Genomic DNA, 15,213 nt, shown 5'->3' on the forward strand with positions numbered 1-15,213 from the left:
GTGGTTGATGTAGTAGTGGTTGATGTAGTAGTGGTTGATGTAGTAGTTGTTTATGGAAGAGTGGTTGTTGAACTAGTCGTTGTTGTACTAGTCGTTGATGTAGTAGTTGTTGATGTAGTAGTTGTTGATGTAGTAGTTGTTGATGTAGTAGTTGTTGATGTAGTAGTTGTTGATGTAGTAGTGGTTGATGTAGTAGTTGTTGATGTAGTAGTTGTTGATGTAGTAGTGGTTGATGTAGTAGTTGTTGATGTAGTAGTTGTTGATGTAGTAGTTGTTGATGTAGTAGTTGATGTAGTAGTTGTTGATGTAGTAGTTGTTGATGTAGTAGTGGTTGATGTAGTAGTTGTTGATGTAGTAGTTGTTGATGTAGTAGTTGTTGATGTAGTAGTTGATGTAGTAGTTGTTGATGTAGTAGTTGTTGATGTAGTAGTTGTTGATGTAGTAGTGGTTGATGTAGTAGTTGTTGATGTAGTAGTTGTTGATGTAGTAGTTGTTGATGTAGTAGTTGATGTAGTAGTTGTTGATGTAGTAGTTGTTGATGTAGTAGTTGATGTAGTAGTTGTTGATGTAGTAGTTGTTGATGTAGTAGTGGTTGATATAGGAGTGGTTGATGTCGTAGTGGTTGATGTAGTAGTGGTTGATGTAGTAGTTGTTGATGTAGTAGTTGTTGATGTAGTAGTGGTTGATGTAGTAGTTGTTGATGTAGTAGTGGTTGATGTAGTAGTGGTTGATAAAGGAGTGGTTGATGTAGTAGTGGTTGATGTAGTAGTGGTTGATGTAGTAGTGGTTGATAAAGGAGTGGTTGATGTAGTAGTGGTTGATATAGGAGTGGTTGATGTAATAGTGGTTGATGTAGTAGTGGTTTTACTCTGTGTTGTACCAGTGGTTGTACTCTGCGTTGTACCAGTGGTTGTACTCTGTGTTGTACCAGTGGTTGTACTCTGTGTTGTACCAGTGGTTGTACTCTGTGTTGTACCAGTGGCTTTACTCTGTGTTGTACCAGTGGTTGTACTCTGTGTTGTACCAGTGGTTGTACTCTGTGTTGTACCAGTGGCTTTACTCTGTGTTGTACCAGTGATTGTACTCTGTGTTGTACCAGTGGTTGTACTCTGTGTTGTACTCTGTGTTGTACCAGTGGTTGTACTCTGTGTTGTACCAGTGGTTGTACTCTGTGTTGTACCAGTGGCTTTACTCTGTGTTGTACCAGTGATTGTACTCTGTGTTGTACCAGTGGTTGTACTCTGTGTTGTACCAGTGGTTGTACTCTGTGTTGTACCAGTGGTTTTACTCTGTGTTGTACCAGTGGTTGCACTCTGTGTGGTGATAGTGGTTTTCGTTTTCTCTGAAATAATAATAATAACGAAAAATTAATATGTAGAAGCATCAGTGATTGGAGATTCAATAAACTTATTACAGTAACATTTAATTGACAGAAAAGATCAATATATCCTGTTATCCTGAGAGACAGATTTGTTTAATATATCCTATTATCCTGAGAGACATTTTTTGTTGAATATATCCTTGTTAGCCTGAGAGACAAATTTGTCGAATATATCCTGTTATCCTGAGAGACAATTTTTTTTAATATATCCTGTTATCCAGAGAGACAGATTTGTTAAATATATCTTGTTATCCTGAGAGACAAATGTTTTGAAGAGAAACAGAGATTATCCAAAACATCATCTAGTTACAGTATGTCTAAATTTTGAATGTGAAGCAATCATTCATCCATTATCCGGAACACACAGTATTCGAAAGTCAATGCGATCATGAATTTGGGGAAATATTTACAGCTGAACACTTCAATTAATATATCTGTTTACCTGTAGGAGCCTTAGTATATATTTATGAATTAATTTAAGCTTTCAAGTAGCTCCCCTACGTCAACCCAATCAACTTTTTTCTTTTTGTTTCTACCCATCCTCATCTTCATCCTGTTTTTGGCGATTGTATCGTTTCATGAAAACCAAACGCGTTATCTTCACAACAATGCCAGTCTGCAGCACACTTTATGTAGTTTTCCAGTGGCATTTAATAACAATAGTTTTCCACTAAACTCCCCAAGGTTTGCATAACATCCTAGCATAAAGAAATTATTTATGGTTCTTACTCTTCCAGATCTCACAGGTGACTGGTGAGTTATTGAATTGTCATCAACAAATATTCCGAGATTACATTTTCAGTTAGTAAAGTAAAATATCAGTCACCACGACATATTGCTTCCCCCTTAAAATAGAAAGATTTCTTAATGATTCTTTTATATTATAACTTTAATGACGGCATCTCCTGTTGTAAAACCTCCATTATGCTCACTGTTGTATTTTTAATTAACCACCATACCTAATAAAGATCAATTCCTTATTAAATGAATTTTCATATTAATATGTCTTACTTCACCACAGTCAGCCAGGAAACAGTGACAATAATCACCTCAAATTTACCATTCACATGTCTCTCGTTACTTGAGAATTCCTCATTTAATTTAAAAGGTGATTTTAGCGCCTCAGATTTACATTGATATTGTTCGTGGAACGTGTGTATGTGTGTGTGTGTGTGTGTGTGTGTGTGTGTGTGTGTGTGTGTGTGTGTGTGTGTGTGTGAGAAGAGAGCGTTTAATGTATAACAACTACACGTTATAAGTTGTCAATGTATATTTTTTCCTCGGGTAGTAGGTAGCAGGCAGCTATCAAACAGGGAGGTACTACCGCCTGGGAAGATATTGGAAGCATAATGTGTTGTCTAGTGGTAGACCCTGCTGCCATATGGCATCACGAAAATTGTGACCAAGTCCCAGGTTGCTGATCTGACTTTCTGCCTCATTTACACACAATTGCTGGGTCTCAATTGTTTCTCTTATTTTGACAACACAACATACATAACGTATATCGTTTCTCATTCTTGATTTATTTTTTCGTTTTTGTTTATTTATTTGTGGTTATTATTATTATTTTTAGTATTTTGTTATTCATTTTTATGAATTATTATTATAATAATATTGATAATAAAAGTTATTATTATTATTATTATTATTATTATTATTATTATTATTATTATTATTATTATTATTATTATTATTATTATTATTATTATTATTATTATTATTATTATTATTATTATTATTATTATTATTATTATTATTATTATTATTATTATTATTATTATTATTATTATTATTATTATTATTATTATTATTATTATTATTATTATTATTATTATTATTATTATTATTATTATTATTATTATTGTTATTATTATTATTATTATCATCATCATCATCATCATCATCATCATCATCATCATCATCATCATCATCATCATCATCATCATCATCATCATCATCATCATCATCATCATCATTATTATTATTATCATATATTCACCCCCCCAGGCCCTGATGTAGGTCAGTGACCTGTGCCCGGGTGGGCTAATCCCCGTTAAAAAAAAAAATATATATATATAAAATTAATTTATTCTTTACACATACTTGCACTCTGGCTCTAACTAGAGTACTATACGAATTCTGAATCCATAAAATGACCCATCTCAACCCTGACTACAGGGTGTCATAAAATGTATACACACTTCCTATCTGATTTTCGTGGCGATTGCGTTAATGTTTGCATTCCTTTTTTTTGAGACCCCCTGTGTTGTGCTGCATAAGATATAGCAGTAATTCTTATTGTTGACAGATTACAAAAAGAAGTTATTACCTTATTTTTTATATTGATTTATTCTATAAAGACCCGCCATGAGGTATATATTAACCGTAAATTTAGTTATATGGCAAGAAGAGCATATAGATGATAGTTACTTTACTAAAAATTGAGAAATCATTCATCAGTACACAATGTGTGTAGAAGAAAATTGTCCTAATTTGTTATTCTTTTTTCAAACGAGGAATTTGCTTCACTTACCGTGGACGCAGCAAACGCATTTCTTGCAGGAGTCTTCACACCCCTGACCTAACACAGGGTGGAGATAATTCTTACTTTTGCAAAACTTCTTCAGCGTACAAGTTCCTTTGATACTATGGCACTTCTGCGTTGTCTCCGCACACAGTTTATGAGGCACACAACACTTGCATCTCTTCTTGCATTTGCCTTTCTTCAATTCGCCGTGACCACACTTCGACTTACACGTTCCACAGCTTTTAGTACACTTTTTGACTGGTTTACATGAAGCTGCATGTGAAGGAAAAAAGAGGAGGAATGATTGAGTAAATTATGAAAAAGACGACAGGACCTGATTACATTAGTCTGGGTAACCTTCGTGTTGCGCATATTGTTATTAAAACTACCTTGAAAGTGTCGAATAAAATTACTCTGTAGTATATAATATTTCAAACTAAACTCATGTGTGTATTTCCATATTCACCTTTATTTTATTCTGCAAACCTAACCAAATTTGCCTTATAACCTAACTGGTATAATATAAAGGGAAAATTGTGATTGGGTGAATTAGAAGAAAAAAATTACAAATCGGGACCAGTTGATAAAGACAACGTAATGAATTAAAAAAGGTAATTTTCTCGTTATTCTACTTTCGTTCTTCCGGCATGTTGAGAGCAGCTGCAGGCGGACGGGAAGTAACTGACATATGTCTCAATATAAACTATATATTTTTTGCATGTATAGACTATGTTATGTAGTATGTATTTTGGTATTGTGTATGGTGTTTTATGGATGAATTTTACCTAAGTTTAAAATGTGTCAGTTATTTCTCGCCTTCCTTGAGCCAAGCGTGCTTCAGACAATAACACGGAAATAACATATTGAGTGACTTTACCTTTACAACAGCCATAGCCCTTACAGGCACACTGCTTCGACACCCACTTGCCAGCACAATGCTTTTTTAAAGTGCAGGTTCCCTTCTTGCACTTTACGTCACACGGCGGCGCGGGAGTGGTGCTGATCGGTGAGGGGTGAGGAACACAGCACTTGCATCCAACGCCCTCACATTCATCACTTAGTACGCCACTACAATGTTCCCAGTCACTGATACACTTCCCGCCTTTGTGCCAGCAGGAATTCATGATCTTGCAGTCGGGGGCGCAGCACTTGCAGGAGGCTGTTGCACACTTACCAAAAAGCTCTCGATCTGTCTTCCTACAACTTGTCTCGCAGTGACCGGAATATGCGCCACAGGCGGACGTAGCCGCACATTGGTTATCATCCTTATCTGCAGGGAGCAACACATTAAGTTTATCCGAAGTTACTTTCTTATAATAGATAGATAGATAGATAGATAGATAATCGGTATTAATGGTCACACTTTATTTTTCATCAGTTTGTTTATTTTACTGGTTATCGGTTCATATGTATTTTCATTAATTAGTATTTTTCCTACTATGAATGATATCTATTTTTGTTACATAATTTAATATATTAATACATATTTACTTATTTAATTTTTTTTTCCATTTCAATTTTATCTAATAACTTTATACACTATTTAGAGTGTCGACCATCCTTGTATGGTCCTACTGTCCACAACACCCTGAGGTCAACCTTCCTTGTATGGTTAAAACAGCCCAGTATATAAGGAGACTCACCTTTACAACAGGTACAGGGAGCGCAAGACTTCTCATCAGTATGGAACACACTTATCCTCTTGCACTTCGCGGATCGGCCATGCGCACAGATACCTCCAGCAGTAGCACACAAAGTTATCGTTTTCTTGCAGAACTTCTTAATTTTGGCCATTGAAGAATTATTGTCTTCCTCTTCCTTGTTTGGCTTCTTCTTGTTTGTTTTGTTTCCTGATTTGGTTGTGGCGGCTGAGACGTTCTTACGGTTTCCGTCTTTCTTTTTTTTTTTCTTTTTTTTTTTGTTTCCTGATTCTGGCCTCTTTATCTTTTTTCCTGCGCTTCCTTGTTTTTCATCTGGTCTTGGTCTCTTTCGCATCATTTTCTTTTCTTCCTTTGATTTTTGGCTTGGCTTCCTTTCTCTGTTCCTCTTTTTCTCTTCCTTTGATTGCAGTTTCCTCTTGTCTTCAGTTTTAACATTCTTCCCTCTTCCATCGTTTGGCCGTGTCAATCTTTCTGATTTTGAAGTCTTTTCGCTATCATTTTTTTTCTCCTTACCTAGCTTTCCCCGGCCACGATTTACTTTGTTGTTCAGTGTCTTCGTGTCTTGCATCCTCCTCTCTTGGGTCTTGGGCTTAGTATTCTGTCTCGAGCTCTTTCCACCTGTCCAAAACAACAGCACATTAGAAAAAGTTGTTTTATTATTCTTTTATGCTATATGTTATCTTCAGTGAATGTTTATAAATATTTTTCATTTATGTAGTAAATTTGATCCAACAAAATCAACATGAATTTAATGATAGTTGTAAACACTAAGACGTCACAGCTACGAGATGGAATGTGAATCAGTAAATTGTCGTCTACGCTAGTTTAGATAACGAGAGCTGAGGTGGGGTTGAGGGGGTATAAACACACTCGTTTCGGGCACAATTACAAGTTGATGTACAAGCCAAAGGCCCAAATATTCATCTCTTACCAGTAACCATTGTCTGCAGTCACCACTTTTCCTCGCCATTACCTAAAAGTTAGTTTATTCCCTAATACGAGAACTATTATCTAACGTTTCTAAGAGACGATGAACTGTGTACGGTTAAGCTGTGTTGGAGATGGTATTTGGAGGTTGTCTTAAGTTTGGAAATTACATATACAGTAGCAGTGAATTCTTTAGAGAAATGTTACTTGTCAAACAATCGTCTATCCTTTTGTCTCTTCACTTACCTATCAGACAACAGACGGCCCTGTCATCACAGTCGTGTCTATTCATCACTCGGAGGCACTTCTTGGCACCCTCCTTGAGACACTCGCCTCCTGCTGCCTCACAGTCGGTGCCCGAGGCTCTCTGTCTCTGGAGATACAACGTTGTTTAGTCACATGTGGAGGAAGACCATTATTATAACTTCACCCTAGTATGGTAGTAACCGTGTTGTCACATCGATAATATTAACTGTTGTGCCTCACAGGTAACACCAAATTTTGGAAATTATTAATTGTACTGTATTTGTATAGCCTATTAGTGTTCAGTGTCTTTAAAAATCGTAAAATAACATCATGTCTCTACGGTATTATTAATAAGTACAAGAAGTTATGCAATTATCCTCATTAATATCAACACACACACACACACACACAATATATATATATATATATATATATATATATATATATATATATATATATATATATATATATATATATATATATATATTTATACTAGCAGAATCGCAGCCCTCCGGAGCGGCTCATCCGCTAGGCCACGGTAGGACGCCACCCTTCGGGAGGCTCCACATTTCTCAATGTTCAGTCCCTAAAACTTCTTCTTCCATCAATAGTTCATTAACGGTGTATGTAAGTTCCACCATGTTTTTCACTACAACGGTACAGCAAAGTATATTTTTTTAGCATTAAACTGTTATTATTTTAATGTCTAATCATCACTACATATAACACCAGCCATCTTCACTACATATAACACCATCCATCATCACTACATATAACACCATCTATCATCACTACATATAACAACATCCATCATCACTACATATAACACCAGCCATCTTCACTACATATAACACCATCCATCATCACTACATATAACATCATCCATCATCACTACATATAACACCATCCATCATCAATACAGATCGGTAAAGTAGTTTCCGAGATTCTCGTGCGGACACACACACACAAACACACACACAAATATACAAACAGACATACTTCTTTGCTATATATATATATATATATATATATATATATATATATATATATATATATATATATATATATATATATATATATATATATATATATATATATATATATATATATATATATATATATATATATATATATATATATATATATATATATATATATATATATATATATATATATATATATATATATATATATATATATATATATATATATATATATATATATATATATATATATATATATATATATATATATGTAATAGGTCCCTGTCTCATCAACAGAACATATTATATAGATGGGTCAATACATCTGAGATTATATTCAGATTCACCCCCTGTAACTTTCCACTGTCTATGAGTAAGACATGAGTTGGACACGTGAGCGGGCAGCTCTCCCAAGAGGGCGAGACCCATAGGTCAGCATTTCTGTAAACCCGCACTGCGAGGTCGTCACAGTCAGTAGCTCACCTCAACTTATATCGTAAGGACGTGACCTAGCGTTTATAATACATAAACGCCGTCCCCTTCTCATTCACTCCTAGACAGTGAGACTTACGGTTGATCTACACTCAGGAATTATATACAACCTTTTATTATAAAACAAAGGAACTACCGTTTAGGTTTCGTTACTTAAAACCCAAATATAAATATATGTGAATGGACTGGTTAATTGCACAAGCAGCCGATTCATATATATATATATATATATATATATATATATATATATATATATATATATATATATATATATATATATATATATATATATATATATATATATATATATATATATATATATATGTAACGTGTCGTGTCGGGTTCTACAAAACAAATCAAACATTCGTTATTCCAAACAATTCGCGCGAGGAACTTAAGACTCAGACAGTGAACTTATAATAAGCCTATCATTACGGTCATCTTGGCGAAGAGGCTACTCTTATCAGTGCCGAGTTACGTCGGAAATTGGGTGAAAATATTATCTTTATAAGTTTGAGTGAAACGCCTAACTGTTAAATAACAGTTGTTTTAAGCCGCCAATCAAGGGAGATTAGTGTGGAAAGTAGAGCAGTTAACCAGACATATCCATTAGTGGTGACCGTGAGACACCCACCATGTAATATGGTGAAGGAACACAAAGACCACCTCACAGTAGTATATAAAAGACGCGCGGGAATAGTGAATAAGAGAAAATTAGTGAGCTGGTAATTAGTGTTTCACAGGTCACCACGATCCACTGGTTTATCAAGTTGTGAACTTTTCATGTATTACAATAACGCTCACACAATACGTATAGGAACCTATGAGTATGTACAACATTCTAGTCTTTACGACTAAGGAGGCTATGGTGGACGAGGTCCACCTCGCAGAGAAACTAACTCCAACCAGCGACCATTACATACTAAGATGGAATACAATCTTTGATAGTCGAGAGAAAGTAGTTGAGTAGGAATACTGTGACTTCAACCATGGTGATTACCAGCTCAAGAGAGACAAACTAAAGAGAATTAACCGAGAGGAAATCGTTAGAGAAGAGTCAAACATACACGAATCAATGAAAGACTTTATGGAAATACTTGATTTAACAAAACTATACATAAATATCAATAGTTTCATTTAGAGGGACATTCGTTAACAATGATTTTTCGTCAAATGAGACCACAGATACAGAATGGATAATAATAGCAATATTAACATGGCTGAGCCAGTTGAGAACCTGAGCTCTCTTTGAGGCACCTGATATATACTATACAATTATCTCAAGGAAGTATTATGTAAACATTTAGTATCATCTGGAATAGTACAATAGCATGGTGGTAATAAGAACATCTCATAATTTTACCACGGTTATCACTTCAATATTTATTTATTTTATTTATTTATTATTCTTATTTTTTATTTATTTATTTATTTATTTATTTTTTATATATACATACATATACACATACATATACATATATATACATATATATATATATATATATATATATATATATATATATATATATATATATATATATATATATATATATATATATATATATATATATATATATATATATATATATATATATATGTATATATACATATAAATTACAGTGGAATTGAAAAACATAAGTATAATGGGGGAGCAGTACAACATGGGTTGTACAGTATTAAGGTTGAACAAGAGGACAGAGCTGTCAGGATTATGTCTAGTTGACAATTATGTTTATTGCAACGGTAATTACAAATTTATTTACATGATAATTTTCGATAAAAGGATTTTCATAGTACAATAAAAGCAGGTACTGTAAATATAGTAAGTGTTACAAGAAATATTAATACTTTGACAATAGATATTTTTTAAGAGATGATTTAAAGGAAGGGAGCGTAGTCTTTGCTCTGATGGATGGGGTTAAGTTGTTCCACACCTTCACACCATGATATTTTATGGAGGTCTGGGACTGAAAGGAGCGCATGGGGGGTGGTCTTAGTAGCTCTGGGTGCCTTAAGTTGTATCTCTGATTATTCCGGAACTGGAAATAATTATTGTCAAGCAAGTGATTGGTGGATTTTTAAACAAAGAGGGCACAGCAGTAGGTGTTAATATCTTCGAATTTTAAAATTTTCAATATAGCAAATTTTTCGTTTGTGAGATATTTTTTTTCAAGTTGGTCATTGTCCGTACAACTCTGTTTTGTGCCGTAAACAGAGACTGTGTTTTCGAAGAGCCAGGGGCCCCCCCATAGTGTGTGACAGTGTGTCAGGTGTTGGTAAACAAGATCATGATAGATTTCTTTCATTGCTTTGAGAGTGAGTGACTGTCGAGTGTGATACATGATACCGCACTGTTTATTGATTTTACGATGAATGGCTTGTATGTGGTTTCTCCAGTTTAGTTTCTCATCAACAATAACTCCAAAGAATTTAGTATTTTGTTCGCGTTTGAGGACTATATTACCAAGGTACAGAGGGTCCAAGTCTGAGGGTAAGTTTTTCCTTCTGTGAAAGATCGTTTAGTGGGTTTTCTCAAGGTTTAAGGTCAATTTATTACATATTACCCAGGTCCCGACTTTAGTTAATTCAGTGTTCATAGTTCTCATCAAGGTATGGAGGTCTGAGTTGCTGGCATAGAGATTAATATCGTCTGCAAATAAGTTGTATTTTATGAGTGAGCTGGCGTGGACTATGTCGTTTATGTACTACAAAAACAGTACTGGACCGAGAATGGAACCTTAGGGGACTCCATACAAGATTGGCGAGGAGTCAGATTGGTGGTTATTATAGCAGACATACTGCAACCTGTTTGACAGATATGAGGTAAACCAATTGTGGGACAGGCCCCTAACGCCGTAATGTTCAAGCTTTGAAAGGAGGATGGTATGGTCATCAAAGGAATTTAAGATGTCATTAGTATAGGATAGCAGAGCACTCTCAGTCGACCTTCTAGCTCTAAATAGAAACTGGGAGTCTGTAAAGATGTTATTGGCATTGCAGAAGGAATTTAGTCTACTACATGCTAGCTTCTCCAGTATCTTACTCAAGGCTGGGAGGACTGATATGGGGCGGTAATTCTTGAAGAGTCCCTTGTCCCCAGATTTTTTATATGCTTGGTGAACTTTAGCAATTTTCAGTTTATCCGAAAAGACACCACTACTGTAGTGAAGGAGGAGTTACAAATGTGTAGGAGAACAGGTAGCAATAAGTGGGCTACTTTCTTAATGATGCTCATTGGTATATTGTCTTCGCCTGCTGCTGCATATTAGGACATTTTTATGATGGCCAGTAATTCATCTGCTGTGACACGGGATAAGAATAGCTCATTTTGCTGTCTGTTTTGTAGGTAGGCTCTAAATTCCTCATGGTGATCAGGGATGCTCTCTGCAAGATTTTTGCCAACATTAATAGAATATTCATTGAAGTGGTTGGCAATGGAGGAGGGTTCCGTTATAACTGAATCATTTATCAAAAAAGCTGAGTGGGGGGCTGAAGGCTGAGTGTTCCTGTTCTGAATAGAATTTATGACATTCCAGGTTTTCTTACTGTCGCCTGATGCTGACTGGAGCTTATTTGTATAGTAGTTACGTCTGGCATTTGCAACTGCTTAAGTTACTCTATTTCTGATACTTCGGTAACCATCACCGAAAGTTATGGGTCATTTTGCAAATTTCCTTTGGAGTTTGTGTTTTTCCTTTATCATTATCTTAATTTCGCTTGTGATATAGGGTTTGGAAATGGATACAGTTTTCACTGACTCAGTATTGAGCGGGAAACATTAATTAAAGCAAGCATTGAAGATGCAAGAGAAGTTACAGCTGTTCACGTTAGGGTTGTTGGTGGCATAGACAAGATCCCAGTTAGCATTCTTTAGGTTGTTTTAAAAAAAGAGCATGCTGTCGGTGCAGTAGTCTCTGTATTGAATTGAGACTCTAATAGACCTTCCAGGTTTTGTGGCTGTTTTATACATGGCAAAAACTGGGAAGTGATCTGAGATATTGTTATAAATAATTCCACTTGCATGGTTGTTAGGAGTGTTGTTAGTCCAGGTATGATCTATCGCAGTGGCAGAGGTGGCAGTTACTCTAGTGGGTTTGGTTATAGTGTTGAAGAAGAGTTTAGAATGACAGGTAGCAAGAAGGTCTAATACTGAGGTGTCGGTTTCTGATTTTAATAGATCAAGGTTGAAATCTCCTGTAATGTAGCAGTCTTTTCTCTCTGAACTTATGATAGTGATAAGCTCCGAAAATATATCAAGAAAATTCCTTACATTCGTGTGGGGTCTTCTGTAGATTATTCCTACTAGGATATTTCATGTGTCGTTACGTAGTTCAATGAAAACGCTCCATGTAATCCTCCTGAACCTTAAAATCATCTCTTACAGAAGTGTTATACTTGATATCAACATATAGGGCGACACCACCAATGTGTCGTGACGTGTTGACGCAGTGTCTATTATAATTAGGAATGTTATTCAAATGGTCAATATCGTTAGTGAGTTTGGTCTCACAGAATCCAAGTACATCAAATTTCTGGGCAATAGAAGAAAAACACTGATCTAAAAAGGTATCTAGATGAATGGGAATACTGCTGATGTTATGGCTAATCAAGGAGAAGGAATGGGGTAGTAGGAGACTAGAACTAAACTCGGGGGAGTCAGGAAAGTAATAGTTACAGTTTGGGTTGGTGTAACCCAGTGAGTTTTGTAGAAAGACATCAGGATCGATATGAGGGAGTATTGTGTTGACACCATGGGTAAATGGGGTGTAACACATACGATCTAGCACATCTTAGGGAATGACACTAGCATCATCATTGTTGGGACATTGATACTGATTATGGAATAGTAAACACTCAGGGTCACTGAGGTGTGAAAAAGGAAGATCTAAGAACATTATGATAGTGGGGGGCGTACTCACAAGTGCTACAACCAACAGAATTAGGATGACCGGTACTGAGGGTGATTCCCAGATGGAGTGGGGGGTGCTCTTGTCACTCGGTTTTGAGGGCTGCTGGTTTCCACCACAGAGGGTAGACGTGTAGTACTTGAGTTTGCCGGCAGGGGGGGGGAAACTCCGCAGGTGATAGCGGGTGGGTATGTGGGCGGGTGTCCACTTGCCCAATCCCTCACAACAAGAGTTTTATGACTGAACGTCACGTGTTTCCCTTGTTTCCTGGCTTCTTTAAACTTGTCCATTTTCTGTAGACGGGCTTTAGTCGTACCTGGGCAGAGATCCTCGTTGACGAAGATAGTGGTGCCTTTCAGTTTACTGCGTTGATAAAACACTTTGTCACGGTCAGAGGGGGACGAGAATTTTGTTTTGATGTCGCGGGGGCGGGAGGAGTTGGATTTGCCGACGCGTTGAACACGGTCAAACTTTACTTCAGGAAGTTTAAAATGTTCATTCAGCAGGCGTGAAATTTTGCGTTGGAATGACTCCCAGTTCCCGTGCATGTCTTCAGGGATACTGGCAATCCTGAGGTTGTTTCGACGCCCCATGTCATCCACATAATCCACCCCGTCTGCTGTTATTGCTAGTTCCGTTTTGAGCTTGGAATTTTCCTCACTCAGCCATTGAACTTGGGTCTTGAGTGTTCGGTTCTCTTTAGCTTCGACGTTCAACATTGCTTTTAAGTCACTTATTTCCGCTTGCGAGAATTCCAAGCTTCTTTTAAAGTCACATAGCTGGTCAGTGAGACGCCGGTCAGCTTCTTCTAGCTTCCTGACGGTCACCTTATTCATTGGTTGTATGATGTCCTGGATGAGAGTCCGTTGGACTTCCATTATCACATCAGTCAGCTGTTGTTTCGTGAAATTTGAATTTTTGACACTAGCAGCCAACTTAGACATAATGGAGCTAGTAAGGGCTGAATAGCTGGCAGTGTGGAGACGATTGAGTTGTGGTCAGCTGGGTGGCTTGGTGGGACGGGGAGGGATTGTGTGGACGGTGGGGGTGGACAGGGCTCAGATTACAAGCCCTGGCACTGATAGGAGTTTGGTGGGCCTACAGCTCACGTGGTAGTCACAGATTCACAAATATATCTACTTAGGGGGATCACAGATAGATATTGTACTGGTCACGACACTCACTCGTCACTCACGAATCAGATTTCCTAGAAATCAGACTGGGTACTCCTGGAAAGACCCTGTTTTTCGACGAAAAACACGGAGCTCCCACACACACACACACTTTGCCCCCAAAATATGCAGTGAAGATAATACATCTACATGCTACCATTAATTTGTCAGTAGCACTTACGTTTCTACTGGTCAAAGTGTGATGGTGTGTCGTAGTGTGCTTTTCAATAATATGGTCGCGTGGCTGGTCTCACCGCTGTGGTCTCAGGTGTTGACTGTCGCCAGCATCCCCAACCCCCCCACATACACACACGCACATTATCATAAATACATTACCTTAGCCTGGATTACGGTGATGGCTACAGCCACACACACCACCAACAACTTGGTCGACTTCATATTGTGAGCGAGGATGTTACTCTTGGTATGTTGTGGTGCGGTAAGGCTCGCTGACGACTGCTGCCGCCCGACACACACTGAGGGTGACAGCTGAGTGTACCTGTCCTTACACCGTGCATACCCTTATATAGGGAGGCGACACCTGAACAGAGAAGGGCAGAGGGGTAATTAAGTCGCGGGAGTTGAGGCAGTTAGGGGGGGGGGTTGTGATAGAGGAGGGGTTAGTGAGAGATGATAATTACTCCTGACAGTCGACAGGTGGGAAGAATGGGTAACCACACACTGTCTCTCCACCACCACACGCATAACACCATACATAACTACCTATACTAACAGCCATAACAATATACTACTACTACTACTACTACTACTTTGCTGTCACTCGGAGTCGAGTAATCGAGTATGACAATCATCCAGCTATGATGCAATGATATGAGTTATTAAGGATGTCACCTAGGTTGGTGAGTTTTGAGGTGACTAAAGAGGCCGAAAGGGACCGGCAGAGTCGCTCAAATGCG

At 37.2% G+C, this 15,213-nt stretch overlaps 1 protein-coding gene across 1 annotated transcript; it reads right to left on the reverse strand.

Moving 5' to 3' along the window:
- Window positions 1-50: 50 nt before the first annotated feature.
- LOC121879456 (mucin-5AC-like) lies at window positions 51-14,773 on the reverse strand. Its single transcript, XM_042386107.1, has 6 exons — window positions 14,633-14,773; window positions 6,743-6,869; window positions 5,552-6,187; window positions 4,786-5,178; window positions 3,915-4,181; window positions 51-1,342 (listed from the first exon to the last, which is right to left on the reverse strand). The coding sequence occupies exons 1-6, from the start codon at window positions 14,693-14,695 to the stop codon at window positions 51-53; spliced, it is 2,778 nt and encodes a 925-aa protein (XP_042242041.1). The 5' UTR covers window positions 14,696-14,773.
- Window positions 14,774-15,213: the final 440 nt, after the last annotated feature.

This window comes from Homarus americanus, unplaced genomic scaffold, assembly GCF_018991925.1.
Source record: "Homarus americanus isolate GMGI-L3 unplaced genomic scaffold, GMGI_Hamer_2.0 scaffold49210, whole genome shotgun sequence".
Taxonomy (NCBI): Eukaryota; Metazoa; Arthropoda; class Malacostraca; order Decapoda; family Nephropidae; genus Homarus; species Homarus americanus.